General features: G+C 40.7%; 1 protein-coding gene across 3 annotated transcripts in view; it reads right to left on the bottom strand.

Moving 5' to 3' along the window:
• The window catches only part of synr (sayonara), a 95,684-nt gene extending 78,579 nt beyond the window's left edge, over positions 1-17,105 (bottom strand). For 2 of the 3 annotated variants that reach the window (XM_070088127.1, XM_070088129.1), the window contains exons 1-2: positions 16,971-17,105; positions 14,416-14,457 (exon numbers count right to left, since the gene is read on the bottom strand). In XM_070088127.1, coding sequence (XP_069944228.1) covers positions 14,416-14,457; positions 16,971-17,018 — 90 coding nt within the window. In that variant the 5' untranslated portion in view covers positions 17,019-17,105. The remainder of the gene's footprint in view (positions 1-14,415; positions 14,458-16,970) is intronic. The other variant, XM_070088128.1, reaches the window with a different exon arrangement.
• Positions 17,106-24,466: the final 7,361 nt, after the last annotated feature.

Raw genomic sequence — 24,466 nt, 5'->3', positions numbered from 1 at the left:
ACATATATATATATATATATAGATACATGTATATATATATATATAAAGATATATATATATATATATATATATATATATATATATATATATATATATATATATATATATATATATATATATATATATATATATATATTAACATGTCGGCCGTCTCCCACCGAGGCAGGGTGACCCAAAAAGAAAGAAAATCTCCAAAAAGAAAATACTTTCATCATCATTCAACACGTTCACCACACTCACACATTATCACTGTTTTTGCAGAGGTGCTCAGAATACAACAGTTTAGAAGCATATACGTATAAAGATACACAACATATCCCTCCAAACTGCCAATATCCCAAACCCCTCCTTTAAAGTGCAGGCATTGTACTTCCCATTTCCAGGACTCAAGTCCGACTATATAAAAATAACCGGTTTCCTTGAATCCCTTCACTAAATATTACCCTGCTCACACTCCAACAGCTCGTCAGGTCCCACATACCATTCGTTTCCATTCACTCCTATCTAACACGCTCACGCACGCCTGCTGGAAGTCCAACCCCCTCGCCCACAAAACCTCCTTTACCCCCTCCCTCCAACCTTTTCGAGGACGACCCCTACCCCGCCTTCCTTCCCCTACAGATTTATACGCTCTCCATGTCATTCTACTTTGATCCATTCTCTCTAAATGAACAAACCACCTCAACAAACCCTCTTCAGCCCTCTGACTAATACTTTTATTAACTCCACACCTTCTAATTTCCAATCTCTGAATTTTCTGCACAATATTTACACCACACATTGCCCTTAGACAGGACATCTCCACTGCCTCCAACCGCCTCCTCGCTGCAACATTTACAACCCAAGCTTCACACCCATATAAGAGTGTTGGTACTACTATACTTTCATACATTCCCTTCTTTGCCTCCATAGATAACATTTGTTGGCTCCACATATACTTCAACGCACCACTCACCTTTTTTCCTTCATTAATTCTATGATTAACCTCATCCTTCACAAATCCATCGCTGACACGTCAACTCCCAAGTATCTGAAAACATTCACTTCTTCCATACTCCTCCTCCCCAATTTGATATCCAATTTTTCTTTATCTAAATCATTTGATACTCTCATCACCTTACTCTTTTCTATGTTCACTTTCAACTTTCTACCTTTGCACACACACTGTGTGTGTGTGTGTGTGTGTGTGTGTGTACTCACCTAGTTGAGGCTGCAGGGGTCGAGTCCTAGCTCCTGGCCCCGCCTCTTCACTGGTCGCTACTATGTCACTCTCCCTGTGTGTGTGTGTGTGTGTGTGTGTGTGTGTGTGTGTGTGTGTGTGTGTGTGTGTGTGTGTGTGTGTGTGTGTGTGTGTGTGTGTGTGTGTGTGTGTATGTGCGTGTGTGTAAGTGTATGGGACTCACACCTGGGGTGACATCCCCGGAAGATCAACACTGGGCTCTGGAGTGATGTCAGTTACGATAACATCTCTTATCTTGTGACTTGAGCGGAGCAACACACAAAGACTGTCATGAGTGGAGCAAATACACAGCCACTTACAATAATTAACACAGACACCAGCAAACACAGAACAGTTGGGTATCATTATTGGTGAAACGTTTGGCCTACACAGTAGGCTTCTTTAGTCAAATAAAGAGGCAGCAGTAGTAATGAAATGAAGATGATATAATCAGTCCATCAACCTTGAAAAAAAGTATTTGAGGAGGTCAGTCCCTCAGCCTGGAGAAGAACTCAGCTCCATGGAGCTCAACTCCTGAACTCTTCTTCAGGCTGAGGGACTGACCACCTCAAACACTTTTTCTCCAAGGCTGATAGACTGATTACATCATTATTTCATTACTACTGCTGCCTCTATATTTGACTGAAGAAGCCTGCTGTGTAGACCAAACATATCAACAATATACAGAATACATTACACCAGGCAAAGTTGACAGCCAGGCTTGACCAGTAACCTGCTGTCTTTGTTGCAACAACCATCGTACGTCTTATGCAAACGCAGGTTACCACCGTATCGTAAATGATAAATATTTTATGTTGCCATATAAAGACTGTACAACTACAGCTAAATTCTCAATTGTAAACAAAGGTTTATCAGAATTAAAGTCTTACTTTTACCACCCAGTTCCTCGTTTTCTGTCTAAATACGGGAAAGAATTTTTTTTTTTTTTGACAACCCCGGTCTTTCTTTACGCCCTCAGGAGCTTTGGTAATACATTTTTCACAATGCTACATTTAATATATTATTTACAGACCTCACAAAAAATGGAGTATTACTGCCAAATGGTTAGGCAAATATCAGTCAATGTCCACCTATCGAAAATGTTCAGGGGGATAAAAACCTATTTGTTATATTAGATTAAAAATCTCTCATACAGTATAAGCCTTTAGGCTCTCACACAGAATATATACATAGAGAGGTGTATTTCTCTCAGCGTGTGTATATGTGGTGAGAGTTTAACTTTAATGCCTGTGTTTTAGAGATTAAGTATTCTTGTCTGGTGGTGACAGGGTTACGTGCAGCCTTAATGACTCTAGTGTAGTCGATTGGGTTTAAACCTCCATTGACCAACCAACTCTCATAGCATCAGGGTATGTTCACTCAGAGGTGCGTTTGTGTACTTACTTCGATGAATATGTATATATGTACCGAGAGGTATATCTGTGCATATTTATACCGAGAATCATCTGTGTTTATACAACAAGAGTTGTGTATATCTTATTGCAAATATTCTTTGATGTAGGCTTTCTAATCTCTTCCTCTCGCTAGTTGTTTACCAACTACCCAAGCTGCGTCAGTCGGTCATCAGTCAATCAGTAAGTCAAATTACACGCGTTTCCTGTATCGGAGGGATGGAAGCTGGAGGATGGACACAGGAGGAATTGACAAGGTGGGCAGAGACAGGATGTTCCAGAAATGGGACACAGAAACAAGGGGTCACAATTGGAAGTTGAAGACTCGGATGAGTCTAAGAGATGTTAGGAAGTATTTCTTTAATCATAGAGTCGTCTGGCAAGTGATGTAGTGGAGGCAGGAACCATACATAGTTTTAAGACGAGGTATGATAAATCTCATGGAGCAGGGAGAGAGGACCTAGTAGCGATCAGTAAAGAGTCGGAGCCAGGAGCAATGTCTAGACCCCTGCAACCACAAACAGGTGAGTACACACACATACACACACACAAACACACAGGGAGAAAAATGCGTTCTCTGCAGACCACCATAAGGAACTCCCGGTTCTCTCGTACACTCGGAGAAGGAGAAATTCCAGAGTGGGGCGTGAAGAACAGGCGGGCCAGTCTTCCATTAAGCCAGGTGGATTAAAAAAGGCCATTTACGCCGTAAAGATCTTTCTCACAGTAAGGGAGAACTGCTCTCCGAGTCTTCCATTAAGTCAGGTAGATAAAAAAAGTCCATTTACGGACTAATGTTCTTTCTTTCAGAGAACAGTTCTCCCTCACTGGTCGTGTGATGAGATTGTTGCGGTATCTGAGTCCTTTCATTCCGCTCTTCTGCAACAGGTACTGCATCAAGCACTTGTACCATCATGCGCCCAGGTACTGCATCAAGCACTTGTACCATCATGCGTCCAGGTACTGCATCAAGCACTTGCACCATCATGCGCCCAGGTACTGCATCAAGCACTTGTACCGTCATGCGCCCAGGTACTGCTTCAAGCACTTGTACCATCGTGCGTCCAGGTACTGTATCAAGTACTTGTACCATCATGCGCCCAGGTACTGCATCCAGCACTTGTACCATCATACCATCATGCGCCCAGGTACTGCATCAAGCACTTGTACCATCATGCGCCCAGGTACTGCATCAAACATCTGTATCGTGCGCCTCTCAGCAAGGACCTGGACTTCGTGAAGGATCATGAGAATGGAATTTCGAATGGTCAGTCGGAGAACACCCCTCTTAAACCTGTGGCATGTGACTGGTCGATCAGTTGGCAATCACTTCTCTGACAGTTCTGGAGAAGAGGAGAGAGAAAGAGTAGGGGTTTCAAGATTCTGTATGAGGCACAAGTACGCTCACACCTTGAGTATTCTCCACTTTCTTGATTTGCCTGCCCCCCCCCCCTCTCATCTGCGACTGCTTGACAGTAGAGAACAGAGCAAGACGTCTCATCTCTCGCCTGGACCCATCCTGACAGATCTGTCATTTCAGCAAATCCTTCAACACAGGAGGGATATGGGTGGACTTACTGTTGTGTACAAGGCCAACATTGTCAAAGTACCGCACTTGAATCCACTTCGAAGACAGCGAAAAGCAAGATTCTATACCACAAGACGGGCAGAAAGCAGCAACTTCACTCTGGCTGTACCCTTCTCCAGAACATCACTCCATCTGAGATCATTTATCCTCAGGATGACTCGGGTATGGAACACATTCGTACAGCATTGTGATGTCAACGAGATAAAGTCAGTTGATCAAATGAAAATGTTGGCCCACAGATGGCTCCAACTTCATCCTGTTCCCTACTTGTATGTCTCATAACAATAAAAATGTTTTCAAACGAGCTGATGTAGGTAACAGCTCTTAGCTTGCCAATAAAGTTAGGAATCCTTAACCTGTAAACAGCTTGTCAATAAAGCTAGGGATCCTTAACCTAACGTTAAGAGAGAGAAAGAGAAAGAGAGAGAGAGAGAGAGAGAGAGAGAGAGAGAGAGAGAGAGAGAGAGAGAGAGAGAGAGAGAGAGAGAGAGAGAGAGAGAGAGAGAGAGAGAGAGAGAGAGAGAGGACAAAAATGGAAAACGTCAAGTTCTGGAAGAAAGACACTCTTCCCCTGGCATAACCAACATCCAAGTTCTGTATTAAAAGTTACATATTTAACCTAAAAATTGTGTCTAAGTTCTGGAAAAAAAGAGACACATCTATTTGATTTTTTTTATAGATAAGTTCCATCAAAAATATATGTGTGGTGTCACATCATTGGTCACACTTGAGCGTCACATCATTGGTCACACTTGAGCCAGGTTTATGTTCAACGTTCATATAAATCTTCTAAACCATTGCATAGGTGTTTTTCTCGTATTATTTTATTAAAAATAAAATTAAAAATAAAAATATTCGAAAACATAGATTTGTGGGTTTAAAAATTATGATTTATAATGACTAATTATTATATAAAAACAAATAATGATTAAGAGAGACAGAGAGATGAAACATATCTTGCCATATAGGACAAGTGAAAATTTGTGTATGCAATAATTTCGCCAAAATTATTCTGTACCTAACGAAAAAAATATATTTCACTGTGTCTGTTTAATATTAAATTACTGTAAACAAATCTAAAATATATTAAGTTGGGTTAGGCTAAAATAAATTGTTCTTGTTATAATAAGGTTAGGTAAGTTTTCTAAGATTCTTTTGGTGCAAAATTAAAAATTTTTATATTATCATTCATGAAAAAAATATATATTTAAACATATAAGAGAAAAATTCAGAAAGGACATAATTTTAAAAGAGTTCTTGCTAACTAACCAGTTTCACATATTCGGCACGACATATATATATATATATATATATATATATATATATATATATATATATATATATATATATATATATATATATATATATATATATATATATATACATATATATATATATATATATATATATATATATATATATATATATATATATATATATATATATATATATATATATATATATATATATATATATATATATATATATATATATATGCAGAAAAACTAATAATGTGAGAATTCACGAGAGTGCTTGGAATTTCACAATTTTTTCACAGTCTAGTCTCATAATTGATAAAAATTTATTCATTTTCCCCTGGGAGGTCAGTCTTCAAGACTTAATAAGGATTTAAAAGACTGAAACAGCTGGCGGGGTAAGACTTTTACGATACGTTAAGAACCTTAATTATGTGAGAAAGAAGTGAATTAAGATGCATTAAAAATATATTTTTTTTGAAACAATAAGAGTAACCAGGTGTAATGTGAAGGATGACCAGGTGTAATGTGAAGGATGACCAGGTGTAATGTGAAGGATGACCAGGTGTAATGTGAAGGATGACCAGGTGTAATGTGAAGGATGACCAGGTGTAATGTGAAGGATGACCAGGTGTAATGTGAAGGATGACCAGGTGTAATGTGAAGGATGACCAGGTGTACTATGAGGGATGACCAGGTGTAATGTGAAGGATGACCAGGTGTAATGTGAAGGATGACCAGGTGTAATGTGAAGGATGACCAGGTGTAATGTGAAGGATGAGGTGTAATGTGAAGGATGACCAGGTGTAATGTGAAGGATGACCAGGTGTAATGTGAAGGATGGCCAGGTGTAATGTGAAGGATGGCCAGGTGTAATGTGAAGGATGACCAGGTGTAGGAAGGATGACCAGGTGTAATGTGAAGGATGACCAGGTGTAATGTGAAGGATGACCAGGTGTAATGTGAAGGATGACCAGGTGTAATGTGAAGGATGACCAGGTGTAATGTGAAGGATGACCAGGTGTAATGTGAAGGATGACCAGGTGTAATGTGAAGGATGACCAGGTGTAATGTGAAGGATGACCAGGTGTAATGTGAAGGATGACCAGGTGTAATGTGAAGGACCAGGTGTACCAGGTGTAATGTGAAGGATGACCAGGTGTAATGTGAAGGATGACCAGGTGTAATGTGAAGGATGACCAGGTGTAATGTGAAGGATGACCAGGTGTAATGTGAAGCATGACCAGGTGTAATGTGAAGGATGACCAGGTGTAATGTGAAGGATGACCAGGTGTAATGTGAAGGATGACCAGGTGTAATGTGAAGGATGACCAGGTGTAATGTGAAGGATGACCAGGTGTAATGTGAAGGATGACCAGGTGTAATGTGAAGGATGACCAGGTGTAATGTGAAGGATGACCAGGTGTAATGTGAAGGATGACCAGGTGTAATGTGAAGGATGACCAGGTGTAATGTGAAGGATGACCAGGTGTAATGTGAAGGATGGCCAGGTGTAATGTGAAGGATGGCCAGGTGTAATGTGAAGGATGACCAGGTGTAATGTGAAGGATGACCAGGTGTAATGTGAAGGATGACCAGGTGTAATGTGAAGGATGGCCAGGTGTAATGTGAAGGATGACCAGGTGTAATGTGAAGGATGACCAGGTGTAATGTGAAGGATGACCAGGTGTAATGTGAAGGATGACCAGGTGTAATGTGAAGGATGACCAGGTGTAATGTGAAGGATGACCAGGTGTAATGTGAAGGATGACCAGGTGTAATGTGAAGGATGACCAGGTGTAATGTGAAGGATGACCAGGTGTAATGTGAAGGATGACCAGGTGTAATGTGAAGGATGGCCAGGTGTAATGTGAAGGATGACCAGGTGTAATGTGAAGGATGTGGTGTAATGTGAAGGATGACCAGGTGTAATGTGAAGGATGGCCAGGTGTAATGTGAAGGATGACCAGGTGTAATGTGAAGGATGACCAGGTGTAATGTGAAGGATGACCAGGTGTAATGTGAAGGATGACCAGGTGTAATGTGAAGGATGACAAGGTGTAATGTGAAGGATGACCATGACCAGGTGTAATGTGAAGGATGACCAGGTGTAATGTGAAGGATGACCAGGTGTAATGTGAAGGATGACCAGGTGTAATGTGAAGGATGACCAGGTGTAATGTGAAGGATGACCAGGTGTAATGTGAAGGATGACCAGGTGTAATGTGAAGGATGACCAGGTGTAATGTGAAGGATGACCAGGTGTAATGTGAAGGATGACCAGGTGTAATGTGAAGGATGACCAGGTGTAATGTGAAGGATGACCAGGTGTAATGTGAAGGATGACCAGGTGTAATGTGAAGGATGACCAGGTGTAATGTGAAGGATGACCAGGTGTAATGTGAAGGATGACCAGGTGTAATGTGAAGGATGACCAGGTGTAATGTGAAGGATGACCAGGTGTAATGTGAAGGATGACCAGGTGTAATGTGAAGGATGACCAGGTGTAATGTGAAGGATGACCAGGTGTAATGTGAAGGATGACCAGGTGTAATGTGAAGGATGACCAGGTGTAATGTGAAGGATGACCAGGTGTAATGTGAAGGATGACCAGGTGTAATGTGAAGGATGACCAGGTGTAATGTGAAGGATGACCAGGTGTAATGTGAAGGATGACCAGGTGTAATGTGAAGGATGACCAGGTGTAATGTGAAGGATGACCAGGTGTAATGTGAAGGATGACCAGGTGTAATGTGAAGGATGACCAGGTGTAATGTGAAGGATGACCAGGTGTAATGTGAAGGATGACCAGGTGTAATGTGAAGGATGACCAGGTGTAATGTGAAGGATGACCAGGTGTAATGTGAAGGATGACCAGGTGTAATGTGAAGGATGACCAGGTGTAAGTGAAGGATGACCAGGTGTAATGTGAAGGATGACCAGGTGTAATGTGAAGGATGACCAGGTGTAATGTGAAGGATGACCAGGTGTAATGTGAAGGATGACCAGGTGTAATGTGAAGGATGACCAGGTGTAATGTGAAGGATGACCAGGTGTAATGTGAAGGATGACCAGGTGTAATGTGAAGGATGACCAGGTGTAATGTGTGTAATGTGAAGGATGACCAGGTGTAATGTGAAGGATGACCAGGTGTAATGTGAAGGATGACCAGGTGTAATGTGAAGGATGTCCAGGTGTAATGTGAAGGATGACCAGGTGTAATGTGAAGGATGACCAGGTGTAATGTGAAGGATGACCAGGTGTAATGTGAAGGATGACCAGGTGTAATGTGAAGGATGACCAGGTGTAATGTGAAGGATGACCAGGTGTAATGTGAAGGATGACCAGGTGTAATGTGAAGGATGACCAGGTGTAATGTGAAGGATGACCAGGTGTAATGTGAAGGATGACCAGGTGTAATGTGAAGGATGGCCAGGTGTAATGTGAAGGATGACCAGGTGTAATGTGAAGGATGACCAGGTGTAATGTGAAGGATGACCAGGTGTAATGTGAAGGATGACCAGGTGTAATGTGAAGGATGACCAGGTGTAATGTGAAGGATGACCAGGTGTAATGTGAAGGATGACCAGGTGTAATGTGAAGGATGGCCAGGTGTAATGTGAAGGATGACCAGGTGTAATGTGAAGGATGACCAGGTGTAATGTGAAGGATGACCAGGTGTAATGTGAAGGATGACCAGGTGTAATGTGAAGGATGACCAGGTGTAATGTGAAGGATGACCAGGTGTGTAATGTGAAGGATGACCAGGTGTAATGTGAAGGATGACCAGGTGTATTGTGAAGGATGACCAGGTGTAATGTGAAGGATGACCAGGTGTACTGTGATGGATGACCAGGTGTAATGTGAAGGATGACCAGGTGTAATGTGAAGGATGACCAGGTGTAATGTGAAGGATGACCAGGTGTAATGTGAAGGATGACCAGGTGTAATGTGAAGGATGACCAGGTGTAATGTGAAGGATGACCAGGTGTAATGTGAAGGATGACCAGGTGTAATGTGAAGGATGACCAGGTGTAATGTGAAGGATGACCAGGTGTAATGTGAAGGATGACCAGGTGTAATGTGAAGGATGACCAGGTGTAATGTGAAGGATGACCAGGTGTAATGTGAAGGATGACCAGGTGTAATGTGAAGGATGACCAGGTGTAATGTGAAGGATGACCAGGTGTAATGTGAAGGATGACCAGGTGTAATGTGAAGGATGACCAGGTGTAATGTGAAGGATGACCAGGTGTAATGTGAAGCATGACCAGGTGTAATGTGAAGGATGACCAGGTGTAATGTGAAGGATGACCAGGTGTAATGTGAAGGATGACCAGGTGTAATGTGAAGGATGGCCAGGTGTAATGTGAAGGATGACCAGGTGTAATGTGAAGGATGGCCAGGTGTAATGTGAAGGATGACCAGGTGTAATGTGAAGGATGACCAGGTGTAATGTGAAGGATGACCAGGTGTAATGTGAAGGATGACCAGGTGTAATGTGAAGGATGACCAGGTGTAATGTGAAGGATGGCCAGGTGTAATGTGAAGGATGACCAGGTGTAATGTGAAGGATGACCAGGTGTAATGTGAAGGATGACCAGGTGTAATGTGAAGGATGACCAGGTGTAATGTGAAGGATGACCAGGTGTAATGTGAAGGATGACCAGGTGTAATGTGAAGGATGACCAGGTGTAATGTGAAGGATGACCAGGTGTAATGTGAAGGATGACCAGGTGTAATGTGAAGGATGACCAGGTGTAATGTGAAGGATGACCAGGTGTAATGTGAAGGATGACCAGGTGTAATGTGAAGGATGACCAGGTGTAATGTGAAGGATGACCAGGTGTAATGTGAAGGATGACCAGGTGTAATGTGAAGGATGGCCAGGTGTAATATGAAGGATGACCAGGTGTAATATGAAGGATGACCAGGTGTAATATGAAGGATGACCAGGTGTAATATGAAGGATGACCAGGTGTACTGTGAGGGATGACCAGGTGTAATGTGAAGGATGACCAGGTGTACTGTGAGGGATGACCAGGTGTAATGTGAAGGATGACCAGGTGTAATGTGAAGGATGACCAGGTGTAATGTGAAGCATGACCAGGTGTAATGTGAAGGATGGCCAGGTGTAATGTGAAGGATGACCAGGTGTAATGTGAAGGATGACCAGGTGTAATGTGAAGGATGACCAGGTGTAATGTGAAGGATGACCAGGTGTAATGTGAAGCACGACCAGGTGTAATGTGAAGGATGACCAGGTGTAATGTGAAGGATGACCAGGTGTAATGTGAAGGATGACCAGGTGTAATGTGAAGGATGGCCAGGTGTAATGTGAAGGATGACCAGGTGTAATGTGAAGGATGACCAGGTGTAATGTGAAGGATGACCAGGTGTAATGTGAAGGATGACCAGGTGTAATGTGAAGGATGACCAGGTGTAATGTGAAGGATGACCAGGTGTAATGTGAAGGATGACCAGGTGTAATGTGAAGGATGACCAGGTGTAATGTGAAGGATGGCCAGGTGTAATGTGAAGGATGGCCAGGTGTAATGTGAAGGATGACCAGGTGTAATGTGAAGGATGACCAGGTGTAATGTGAAGGATGACCAGGTGTAATGTGAAGGATGACCAGGTGTAATGTGAAGGATGACCAGGTGTAATGTGAAGGATGACCAGGTGTAATGTGAAGGATGACCAGGTGTAATATGAAGGATGACCAGGTGTAATATGAAGGATGACCAGGTGTAATATGAAGGATGACCAGGTGTAATATGAAGGATGACCAGGTGTACTGTGAGGGATGACCAGGTGTAATGTGAAGGATGACCAGGTGTAATGTGAAGGATGACCAGGTGTAATATGAAGGATGACCAGGTGTAATATGAAGGATGACCAGGTGTAATGTGAAGGATGACCAGGTGTAATGTGAAGGATGACCAGGTGTAATGTGAAGGATGACCAGGTGTAATATGAAGGATGACCAGGTGTAATGTGAAGGATGACCAGGTGTAATGTGAAGGACGACCAGGTGTAATGTGAAGGATGACCAGATGTAATATGAAGGATGACCAGGTGTAATGTGAAGGATGACCAGGTGTAATGTGAAGGATGACCAGGTGTAATGTGAAGGATGACCAGGTGTAATATGAAGGATGACCAGGTGTAATGTGAAGGATGACCGGGTGTAATGTGAAGGATGACCAGGTGTAATATGAAGGATGACCAGGTGTAATATGAAGGATGACCAGGTGTAATGTGAAGGATGACCAGGTGTAATGTGAAGGATGACCAGGTGTAATATGAAGGATGACCAGGTGTAATGTGAAGGATGACCAGGTGTAATGTGAAGGATGACAAGGTGTAATATGAAGGATGACCAGGTGTAATATGAAGGATGACGAGGTGTAATGTGAAGGATGACCAGGTGTAATGTGAAGGATGACCAGGTGTAATGTGAAGGATGACCAGGTGTAATATGAAGGATGACCAGGTGTAATGTGAAGGATGACCAGGTGTACTATGAGGGATGACCAGGTGTAATGTGAAGGATGACCAGGTGTAATGTGAAGGATGACCAGGTGTAATGTGAAGGATGACCAGGTGTAATATGAAGGATGACCAGGTGTAATGTGAAGGATGACCAGGTGTAATGTGAAGGATGACCAGGTGTAATGTGAAGGATGACCAGGTGTAATGTGAAGGATGACCAGGTGTAATGTGAAGGATGACCAGGTGTAATGTGAAGGATGACCAGGTGTAATGTGAAGGATGACCAGGTGTAATGTGAAGGATGACCAGGTGTACTATGAGGGATGACCAGGTGTAATGTGAAGGATGACCAGGTGTACTATGAGGGATGACCAGGTGTAATGTGAAGGATGACCAGGTGTAATGTGAAGGATGACCAGGTGTAATGTGAAGGATGACCAGGTGTAATGTGAAGGATGACCAGGTGTAATGTGAAGGATGACCAGGTGTAATGTGAAGGATGACCAGGTGTAATGTGAAGGATGACCAGGTGTAATGTGAAGGATGACCAGGTGTAATGTGAAGGATGACCAGGTGTAACGTGAAGGATGACCAGGTGTAATGTGAAGGATGACCAGGTGTAATGTGAAGGATGACCAGGTGTAATGTGAAGGATGACCAGGTGTAATGTGAAGGATGACCAGGTGTAATATGAAGGATGGCCAGGTGTAATGTGAAGGATGGCCAGGTGTAATGTGAAGGATGACCAGGTGTAATATGAAGGATGACCAGGTGTAATGTGAAGGATGACCAGGTGTAATATGAAGGATGGCCAGGTGTAATATGAAGGATGACCAGGTGTAATGTGAAGGATGACCAGGTGTAATGTGAAGGATGACCAGGTGTAATATGAAGGATGGCCAGGTGTAATATGAAGGATGACCAGGTGTAATATGAAGGATGGCCAGGTGTAATATGAAGGATGACCAGGTGTAATGTGAAGGATGACAAGGTGTAATATGAAGGATGGCCAGGTGTAATATGAAGGATGGCCAGGTGTAATATGAAGGATGACCAGGTGTAATGTGAAGGATGACCAGGTGTAATATGAAGGATGGCCAGGTGTAATATGAAGGATGACCAGGTGTAATATGAAGGATGACCAGCTGTAATGTGAAGGATGACCAGGTGTAATGTGAAGGATGACCAGGTGTAATATGAAGGATGGCCAGGTGTAATATGAAGGATGACCAGGTGTAATATGAAGGATGGCCAGGTGTAATATGAAGGATGACCAGGTGTAATATGAAGGATGACCAGGTGTAATATGAAGGATGACCAGGTGTAATGTGAAGGATGACCATTTGTAATGTGAAGGATGACCAGGTGTAATATGAAGGATGGCCAGGTGTAATGTGAAGGATGACCAGGTGTAATGTGAAGGATGACCAGGTGTAATATGAAGGATGGCCAGGTGTAATATGAAGGATGACCAGGTGTAATATGAAGGATGACCAGGTGTAATTTGAAGGATGGCCAGGTGTAATGTGAAGGATGACCAGGTGTAATGTGAAGGATGACCAGGTGTAATATGAAGGATGACCAGGTGTAATATGAAGGATGGCCAGGTGTAATATGAAGGATGACCAGGTGTAATATGAAGGATGACCAGGTGTAATGTGAAGGATGACCAGGTGTAATATGAAGGATGACCAGGTGTAATATGAAGGATGGCCAGGTGTAATATGAAGGATGACCAGGTGTAATATGAAGGATGACCAGGTGTAATATGAAGGATGACCAGGTGTAATATGAAGGATGGCCAGGTGTAATGTGAAGGATGACCAGGTGTGATGTGAAGGATGACCAGGTGTAATATGAAGGATGGCCAGGTGTAATATGAAGGATGACCAGGTGTAATATGAAGGATGACCAGGTGTAATATGAAGGATGACCAGGTGTAATATGAAGGATGGCCAGGTGTAATGTGAAGGATGACCAGGTGTAATGTGAAGGATGACCAGGTGTAATATGAAGGATGACCAGGTGTAATATGAAGGATGGCCAGGTGTAATATGAAGGATGACCAGGTGTAATATGAAGGATGACCAGGTGTAATGTGAAGGATGACCAGGTGTAATATGAAGGATGACCAGGTGTAATATGAAGGATGACCAGGTGTAATATGAAGGATGACCAGGTGTAATATGAAGGATGACCAGGTGTAATGTGAAGGATGACCAGGTGTAATATGAAGGATGACCAGGTGTAATATGAAGGATGACCAGGTGTAATGTGAAGGATGACCAGGTGTAATATGAAGGATGACCAGGTGTAATATGAAGGATGACCAGGTGTAATGTGAAGGATGACCAGGTGTAATGTGAAGGATGACCAGGTGTAATATGAAGGATGACCAGGTGTAATATGAAGGATGACCAGGTGTAATGTGAAGGAACAACTTACATCCTTGGAGAATCTCCTTATGTTACTCTTCTTTTTCTTGATCTGCTTTTGTTGTTGTTGTTGTTGTTGTTGTTGTTGTTGTTGTTGTTATTGTTGTGCTCGCATTACGTTGATGTCTGTGTGCCAATTGCACTGCTGATGCCTGTGCCTTAATTGTTATTGCTTGATGCCTCTGTGCCTACTTACTTGCTGATGCCTGTGCAATGTACGCTAAGTTAATGATGCGATGCCTGTGCTAACGTTGTGCTGATGCTCTGTGCCAACGTTACTGCTGATGTCGTTAAGTTATTGCTGAATGTGTGTTAATGCATTGCTGATGCTTGTGCGTTACTTGCTTGATGTGCGTTAATAAGATTGTTGATGCTCATGTTCAACGTTATTGTTGATGCTCGCCAATGTTATTACGTTGTGAATGCTGATGTTTGTAATGTTACGTTGATGTTTGTAATGTTATTGCTGATGCTCTGTGTTAACGTTATTGTGATGTTTGTGTTAATGTTATTGCTGAATGCCTTGTGCAACGTTATTGCAGTTGAATGCGTTGATGTTTGTGTTAATGTTACTTGCGAGTTTCTAACATTATTGCTTGTTGATGTTTGTGTTAATGTTATTGTTGATGTTTGTGTTAATATTATTGTTGATGTTTGTGTTAATGTTATTGTTGATGTTTGTGTTAATGTTATTGTTGATGTTTGTGTTAATGTTATTGTTGATGTTTGTGTTAATGTTATTGTTGATGTTTGTGTTAATATTATTGTTGATGTTTGTGTTAATGTTATTGTTGATGTTTGTGTTAATATTATTGTTGATGTTTGTGTTAATGTTATTGTTGATGTTTGTGTTAATGTTATTGTTGTTGTTTTTGTTGCGATTTTTTTTTACATTTTATTTAATTTTTATATTTTTGTCATTGTTGATACGAGTGAATAATTTGATGTCGTAGTTTTGATGTGAGTGTCGTGACGTCGTTGTGACGTTTTAGTGACGTGGTTGTGATGTTTTAGTGATGTGGTTGTGACGACGTTGTCACGTTTTAGTGACGTGGTTGTGACGTTTTAGTGACGTGGTTGTGACGACGTTGTCACGTTTTAGTGACGTGGTTGTGACGTTTCAGTGACACAGTTGTGACGTTACAGTGACGTTGTTATGAATTTACGTTTTTTTTTTTTGGGGGGGGGGAGGGGTGATATTTTCGTATGTAGGTTGTTTTTGCGGCATCGTGACGTGTTGTCGTCGTCGAAGTGATCGTACGTCGTCGTGCAGATATCAACACAGTGACAATTGTAACGACACAGCCACGACACATAGGGATGCAAACAAAAAACACATGTTTAGGACACATTACCACAGTGAGACACATTTATTCACATTTATGTATATATATATATATATATATATATATATATATATATATATATATATATATATATATATATATATATATATATATATATATATATATATATATATATATATACTAAAATATTTAATAATTTCAATAAGGGTCTGGTTAGGAAAATATTTAAACTAAAAATATATAATTTCGTATAATTAAATGTCAACAAATTGTATAATTTTTTTTAGACGAATTTTTATTTTCTAAATCTGTGAAAAGCTCTGAAAGCTAGCGGACATTATTAATAAAATTTATTTGTAAAAAGCGAGGCGCATTTTAAGTCGTGATAAACGTGCACCACAACACTGAATATATACACACTCTGAGGTGTATGTCTGTGTATACATGCTGAGAGTGTACTGTAATCCCTGTCTTGGGGATTTGAGTATTCTTGACTGCTGGTGAGGTGGGGAGGTACAGCCTTAGCGATCCACGCTGTAGTCGACAGGCTTGAAACCTCATTAAGCAAGGGTGGGGGACCAGGAGGAGAGAGTTTGTGTGGAGTCTGGGAAGCACACCACTGTATGTACTCGGATCAAGGTAAAACATCTAGCTCTGCTGGGTGCTTGTTACACTATGCGTGTGATAGGTGGTGTTTTGTGTGGGAAACGCTAACACACACACACACACACACACACACTTCCTCTACTTAGAACAAAGGTATATACACCGAGAGATGCTCATCTTTCAGGGTATATACGCTGAGATTATACACATCTCTGCTACTGAGAGATGTGCACTGCTCAGTGTGCATGCACTGAGGCGTGTGCATCTTTCAGTGTATATATTATATATACACTGAGATGTGTATATCTCTCAGTGTAAATACAATGAGACGTGTTTATCTCTGTATCTACACTGGGAAGTGTGTGTATGCGTGTATATCTCAGTGTATGTACTGGTGGTGTACAGGTGACATGCAGTCTTAATAACCCTCGTGCAATTGACAGGCTTCAAACCCAAACAAAACAATTGTTTTAAGACAAAAAAAAAAGTAGCTGAACAAAGCTATCACCACAGCAACGTTTCGCTCAAGGCACAGCTTTATCGAGTCACAAAGCTAGAGACAAGAGAGTAACGTGGCGACAGAGAGCTCCTTCTGCCACTCCAGTATCCATACCTGTCAACACAACACTTATGAACACCCTCTAGTACTCACATTGTCCATGTTCTCGTTGTTCAGCTTGTTCTTCATGTTGTTGTTCATGATGAGACTGTTGCGGGGGGTGTTTGGGAAGTTCTTCAAGCTTGTGTTCAAAGGTTCTCCGTACAGACCCCGTGGGTAGGCTGATGATCCCTGGTCAGAAGGAAATAATAATAATAATATATATATATCTATCTATCTATCTATCTATATATATATATATATATATATATATATATATATATATATATATATATATATATATATATATATATACATACATATATATATATATATATATATATATATATATATATATATATATATATATATATATATATATATATATATATATATATATATATATATATATGTATATATATATATATATATATATATATATATATATATATATATATATATATATATATATATATATATATATATATATATATATATATATATATATATATATATATATATATATATCGTGTGCCGAATAGTAAAACTTGCGATTCTAGCTTAAATAGCAACGCTCTTCTTGCCGAACAAGGTAAGCAAAAATTTGTGTATGCAATAATTTCGGAAAAATCATTCCGAACCTAACGAAAAAAATATATTTCATTGTGGTTGTTTATTATTAAATTATTGTAAACTTGTCTAAAACATATTTAGTTGGATTAGACTTAATTAAATTGCGCTTGTCATAATAAGGTTAGGTAAGTTTTCTAAGGTTCTTTTGGTAAAAAAATATTATTTTTTACATTTACATAAGTGAAAAAAAAAGTCTTTAAATATTTAAGAGAAAATTTTAGATAGGAATTAATTTTAAATGAGTTCTTGCTAACTGACCAGTTTTACCTATTCGGCACGACATATATATATATATATATATATATATATATATATATATATAATATATAAAACTGGTCAATTAGCAAGAACTCATTTAAAATTAAGTCCTTTCTAAAATTTTCTCTTGTACGTTTAAAGATATATTTTTTTCATTAATGTTAATGTAAAAATTTATAATTTTGCACCAAAAGAATCTTAGAAAACTTACCTAACCTTATTACAACAAGAACAATTTATTTTAGCCTAACCTAACTAAATATATTTTAGATTTGTTTACAATAATTTAATACTAAACAAACACAGTGAAATATATTTTTTTCGTTAGGTTCAGAATGATTTTGGCGAAATTATTGCATACACAAATTTTCACTTGTCCTATATGGCAAGATGAGCGTTGCTATTTAAGCCAAGATCGCAAGTTCTGCCTATTCGGCACGACATATATATATATCAAGGTCCCAGGACCGAAACGTTTTCTAATAAATATGTTATAGTGATTGCTTACGTGTCTTTCTAAACCAACTTGTCGGTATTTATTACCAAGGTTTATACCACATATATATATATATATATATATATATATATATATATATATATATATATATATATATATATATATATATATATATATATATATATATATATATATATATATATATATATATATATATACAACACTGTGACTAGCCGAGGACTCGAACCCATGCCGTTTTGGCCCAATTCATGGTGAACGAAAATCACATGATGCTTTAACCCACAAGACCACCAAATCCTACAAGAAATTGTTGATAAATTAGACACATGGGCAACTCTTGGGTATCTTTATTGAGGAAACGTTTCGCCACACAGTGGTTTCATCAGTCCATACGTAGGAGAAACTTGAAGAACAGGAGGAGAATGAGGTAATCAGTCCCTCAACCTTGAGTCTATGTGTTCAGTCCATCAATCTTGAATAGAATACGGCATATCAGCGGAGAAGCAGCTTATAAACCGCAGGCAGGAGAGGTGCAGCAGTCATAGGTGGTGTCACATTTGTTCAATGTGGTAGTAGGTCGTGCCCAAGAATTAGGCAAGCTAAGAATTCCTAAGTGTCTAATTTATCAACATGTCGGTTCTCTGAACCATTCATCTACAACTTTTTGGGATCTTAATACTTAGGAATTCTTCGCTTGCCTAACACTTGGGCACGACCTACTTCCACATTGAACAAATGTGACACCACCTATGACTGCTGCACCTCTCCTGCCATACGGTTTATAAGCTGCTTCTCAGCACATATGCCGTATTCTATTCAAGATTGATGGACTGAACACATCGACTCAAGGTTGAGGGACTGATTACCTCATTCTCCTCCTGTTCTTCAAGATTCTCCTTTGTATGGACTGATGAAGCCACTGTGTGGCGAAACGTTTCCTCAATAAAGATACCCAAGAGTTGCACATGTGTCTAATTTATCAACATGTCGGTTCTCTGAACCATTCATCTACAAAGAAATTGTTATTGATTATTGATTGTTAATGATTAAATACCGCTCGTCCGTGGTTACAGTAATATATATGCTACTCGTGGAGGCTAGTACACCAGACGGGGAGTAGAATGAAAGTAGCTCAGAGGCACCCACACCACTGTATGTCCTCGGATCAAGGTAAAACACCTAGCTCTGCTGGGTGCTTGATTCTTGTAGGATTTGGTGGCCCTGTGGGTTAGAGCGTCATGTGATTTTCGCTCACCATGAGGCGGCCAAAACGACATGGGTTCGAATCCTCTGCTAGTCGCAGTGTTGTTATTGATTAAATACCTCTCGTCTGTGGTTACAATAATATATATATATATATATATATATATATATATATATATATATATATATTATATATATATATATTATTGTATATATATATATATATATATATATATATATATATATATATATATATATATATATATATATATAAATATAAATATATATATACATAAATATATATATACATAAATATATATATACATAAATATATATATACATAAATATATATATATATAAATATTTATTTTTTTTATTATCACACTGGCCGATTCCCACCAAGGCAGGGTGGCCCGAAAAAGAAAAACTTTCACCATCATTCACTCCATCACTGTCTTGCCAGAAGGGTGCTTTACACTACAGTTTTTAAACTGTAACATTAACACCCCTCCTTCAGAGTGCAGGCACTGTACTTCCCATCTCCAGGACTCAAGTCCGGCCTGCCGGTTTCCCTGAACCCCTTCATAAATGTTACTTTGCTCACACTCCAACAGCACGTCAAGTATTAAAAACGATTTGTCTCCATTCACTCCTATCAAACACGCTCACGCATGCCTGCTGGAAGTCCAAGCCCCTCGCACACAAAACCTCCTTTACCCCCTCCCTCCAACCTTTCCTAGGCCGACCCCTACCCCGCCTTCCTTCCACTACAGACTGATACACTCTTGAAGTTATTCTGTTTCGCTCCATTCTCTCCACATGTCCGAACCACCTCAACAACCCTTCCTCAGCCCTCTGGACAACAGTTTTGGTAATCCCGCACCTCCTCCTAACTTCCAAACTACGAATTCTCTGCATTATATTCACACCACACATTGCTCTCAGACATCACATCTCCACTGCCTCCAGCCTTCTCCTAAAATATATATATATATATATATATATATATATATATATATATATATATATATATATATATATATATATATATATATATATATATATATATATATATATATATATATATATATATATATATATATATATATATATATATATATATATTAGCAGTGGAAGCATCGTTCTTGTTTATTTATTACTAGTACTATCACTATTACTACTACTACTACTACTACTACTACTACTACTACTACTACTACTACTACTACTACTGTTACTACAAGAACCTTCCCTCTCTCCGCCCCGCCCAGCTGAGTGAAGGTAGACGGACAACGGTCCCCAGGAGACGCAATACACAAACCCATTTATACATGACACAACTAACAATGAGTCAACATATACCTTCTGAGCCCCGGGATATGAACCGATAAATATTAACGAGCTACAGACACAGTGATGGACAGTGCTGAAGCTGAAACACCATGATAAATGATAGAGGAAAGACACTAAAGAAGGGAACGATAGATGACAAATGAAAGCAGCTTATGATAAAATGATAGCGGGATAATACCACTTAAGTGAAGGTCGTCGGTTCGCTGGTTCTTTCCACAACGACATGCCAGAGTTGCTTTAGTCTTGCGCACTAACAATATTTGGTAACAATGTGTGTGTGTGTGTGTGTGTGTGTGTGTGTCTGTGGCCCCAGTACAACTATTACGTGCCTTGTCTGTATAATAAGCGACTACTAGAGTACCCTTTTATTTACATGGTAAATACACACGCTACGATCACATCATACTGAGTAGTGATGTTATCACCCCTCACAGCCACCAAACAACATGACTGCAGACGCTATGACCACATCATACTAGTTATAAGGACTCAGAACCACCTGGCATTTCACACCAACACTTCAGCCTGTGACATCCACAGTATCATACGGAAATCCATTCATCGACCCCGAACATAAATACACAAATGCAACAGTCTGCTCATTTACATCGATTTCCTGGCGCTGTGGTATGTGGTCCCGGGTAGTGCTTCTCCCACACAAAGCAACAACAACATAATGCGTGGCAGATCAAAGGGCCAGCGAGTGCCTTGTAAGAGTGCCACACCTGCCTCAACTATACCTCATAAAAGATCGTCGGCTAGAACACTACCTCCAGGCACTCCTTCAACGATATGAAGATAGAGACAATCGTTGAACAGCATTCGTCTTGTTGAGAATAAAAAGGCACAAAACTGTGACTGGAACAATACACAAATAACCTGCGCAATGGACAGTGACGTAGGAGACAAACTCATAAGTTTGTCTCCTATGTGCGGGTTATTTGTGTATTAGTCTTGTTGTGTTTTATAAGGGCACTGACAGCTTATGAGGTATCGAGCCCCAGGAGTTAGTCTTCTTGTTAGTGGTTTATAGGGCCACTGACAGCTTACGCCGCATCGAGCCCTTTACATAAAAGTTCTTGGTTGGAACAAAGGTAGGGGTGTGCAAGGGTACAGTTTAATGGAGGTGGGGGTTAATGGAGGTGGGGCTAATGGAGGGTGGCTTAGTGTAAGAGTAACATTGAAATCATAGTTTCCATTACAAAGTCAAAGGAAGTCTGTGTCACATGAGGGACTTTGAGTGAGGAGGTCAGCAAGACTGCGTTAGGAGAGTGCAGACGTCACAAGTGTATCCTGCGTGCCCGCTGATAGACAGGACAGTCTATAAAGATATAGTGGACTTACAATGTGGCTCAACAGTTCTCGCAGTCTGCTGCTGGTCGTTTCTCTATATAATATCCGTGAGTGAGTCGCAGGTGTCCGATAAGTGTGAGAATAGTTTCTCAAATCTGACAGTGGTCAGAAGATGGCCAGAATTCCAGTCGTGTTCAACAGAAAAAAAATTGTATTGGTCCACCTCGGACCATCATTGTCGCCAGTGGCTGTCGAGTTATTTAGGGAGCACTGAAAAATAGTCCGACAAAGGAATAGCCCTATGGAAAATTGGGAAGTCATGAACTGCTGACCGAGCGGCTGAGCGGCTGAGCGGCCTGTAACGCATTACGGGAGTCTGAAACAAATACGAATGACTAAGCGGACATGATCGCGATGTTCATGACCTTAGATTATTATATCTGGAAATGACCTTAGATTATTATATCTGAAAAAAAAAAACAGTTGTAAACCCGATACAATGGAGAGATTTAAAACTATCGGTATACACAGCTATAACATGAGAATAAGACTGAAAGTTGGGGAGAAAGAGTGAGCGTAAGTCTATAGCAGGCAAGTGAGTTTTTGTTCATGGAAGCGGGAAGGAATATACATGAATCGCCGGAGCTTCCCACGGAGGAAGGCAAAAGTAATGTGCATGGTGAAGGTAATGGGGAGGAAAATTAAGGGAAGTCATTATAGAACGAATACGGAGAGGAGAGGGGTGTAATAAATGAGGCCGACGATTAAATAAGTTATCCTTACTAATATGAGTAACCACTCAATGCGTGGAAGGGTCGTGAAAGTCACGGAGGCGGACGCACTAACGGAGACAATGGACATAGCGTCGATCTTGTGAAGGTGAGAGTGGTCGACTCTATATACACACTCTCGACTGAGGGAAACAAAAAAAAAAAAAACTCAAGACACAAACGTGACCCTTAATGGTGAATGGGATCGAGTTTAGAAAGAATATTGGGAACTGAAAAATGGAGTTGATTTCCGAAGTCTAATTTAGGTAAGGAGGAGAATGGATCGACTAACAGCTCCACTAGAAAGATGGTCTCGAGTTTTGAGGAGGTTCAGGAGGCCATGGCAGGAGCTTCACAGGAAGGTTATATGAGATTTCTAGGACATTCATCCATCGAGCAGAGGACCACAGTGCTCTCTTTAACCTAGCCTCTTGGTGCTCTCTTTAACCTAGCCTCTTGGTGCTCTCTTTAACCTAGCCTCCTGGTGCTCTCTTTAACCTAGCCTCCTGGTGCTCTCTTTAACCTAGCCTCTTGGTGCTCTCTTTAACCTAGCCTCCTGGTGCTCTCTTTAACCTAGCCTCTTGGTGCTCTCTTTAACCTAGCCTCCTGGTGCTCTCTTTAACCTAGCCTCCTGGTGCTCTCTTTAACCTAGCCTCCTGGTGCTCTCTTTAAACTAGCCTCCTGGTGCTCTCTTTTGTTAGTGGGATGAATTGTAAAGGACCTGCCTAGTATGGGCCAACAGGCCTGCTGCAGTGTTCCTCCTTTCTTATGTTCTTATGTTCTTAACCTAGCCTCCTGGTGCTCTCTTTAACCTAGCCTCTTGATGCTCTCTTTAACCTAGCCTCCTGGTGCTCTCTTTAACCTAGCCTCTTGGTGCTCTCTTTAACCTAGCCTCCTGGTGCTCTCTTTAACCTAGCCTCCTGGTGCTCTCTTTAACCTAGCCTCCTGGTGCTCTCTTTTGTTAGTGGGATGAATTGTAAAGGACCTGCCTAGTATGGGCCAACAGGCCTGCTGAGTGTTCCTCTTTTCTTATGTTCTTAACCTAGCCTCCTGGTGCTCTCTTTAACCTAGCCTCTTGATGCTCTCTTTAACCTAGCCTCCTGGTGCTCTCTTTAACCTAGCCTCTTGGTGCTCTCTTTGACCTAGCCTCCTGGTGCTCTCTTTAACCTAGCCTCCTGGTGCTCTCTTTAATCTAGCCTCCTGGTGCTCCCTTAACCTAGCCTCCTGGTGCTCTTTTAACCTAGCCTCCTGGTGCTCTCATTAACCTAGCCTCCTGGTGCTCTCTTTAACCTAGCCTCTTGGTGCTCTCTTTAACCTAGCCTCCTGGTGCTCTCTTTAACCTAGCCTCCTGGTGCTCTCTTTAACCTAGCCTCCTGGTGCTCTCTTTTGTTAGTGGGATGAATTGTAAAGGACCTGCCTAGTATGGGCCAACAGGCCTGCTGAGTGTTCCTCCTTTCTTATGTTCTTATGTTCTTAACCTAGCCTCCTGGTGCTCTCTTTAACCTAGCCTCTTGGTGCTCTCTTTGACCTAGCCTCCTGGTGCTCTCTTTAAGCTAGCCTCC

This window comes from Cherax quadricarinatus, chromosome 23 (genome assembly GCF_038502225.1).
Source record: "Cherax quadricarinatus isolate ZL_2023a chromosome 23, ASM3850222v1, whole genome shotgun sequence".
NCBI lineage: Eukaryota > Metazoa > Arthropoda > Malacostraca > Decapoda > Parastacidae > Cherax > Cherax quadricarinatus.
The sequence above is the reverse complement of the archived record's forward strand: the minus strand, read 5'-3'. Positions and strand labels throughout refer to the sequence as shown.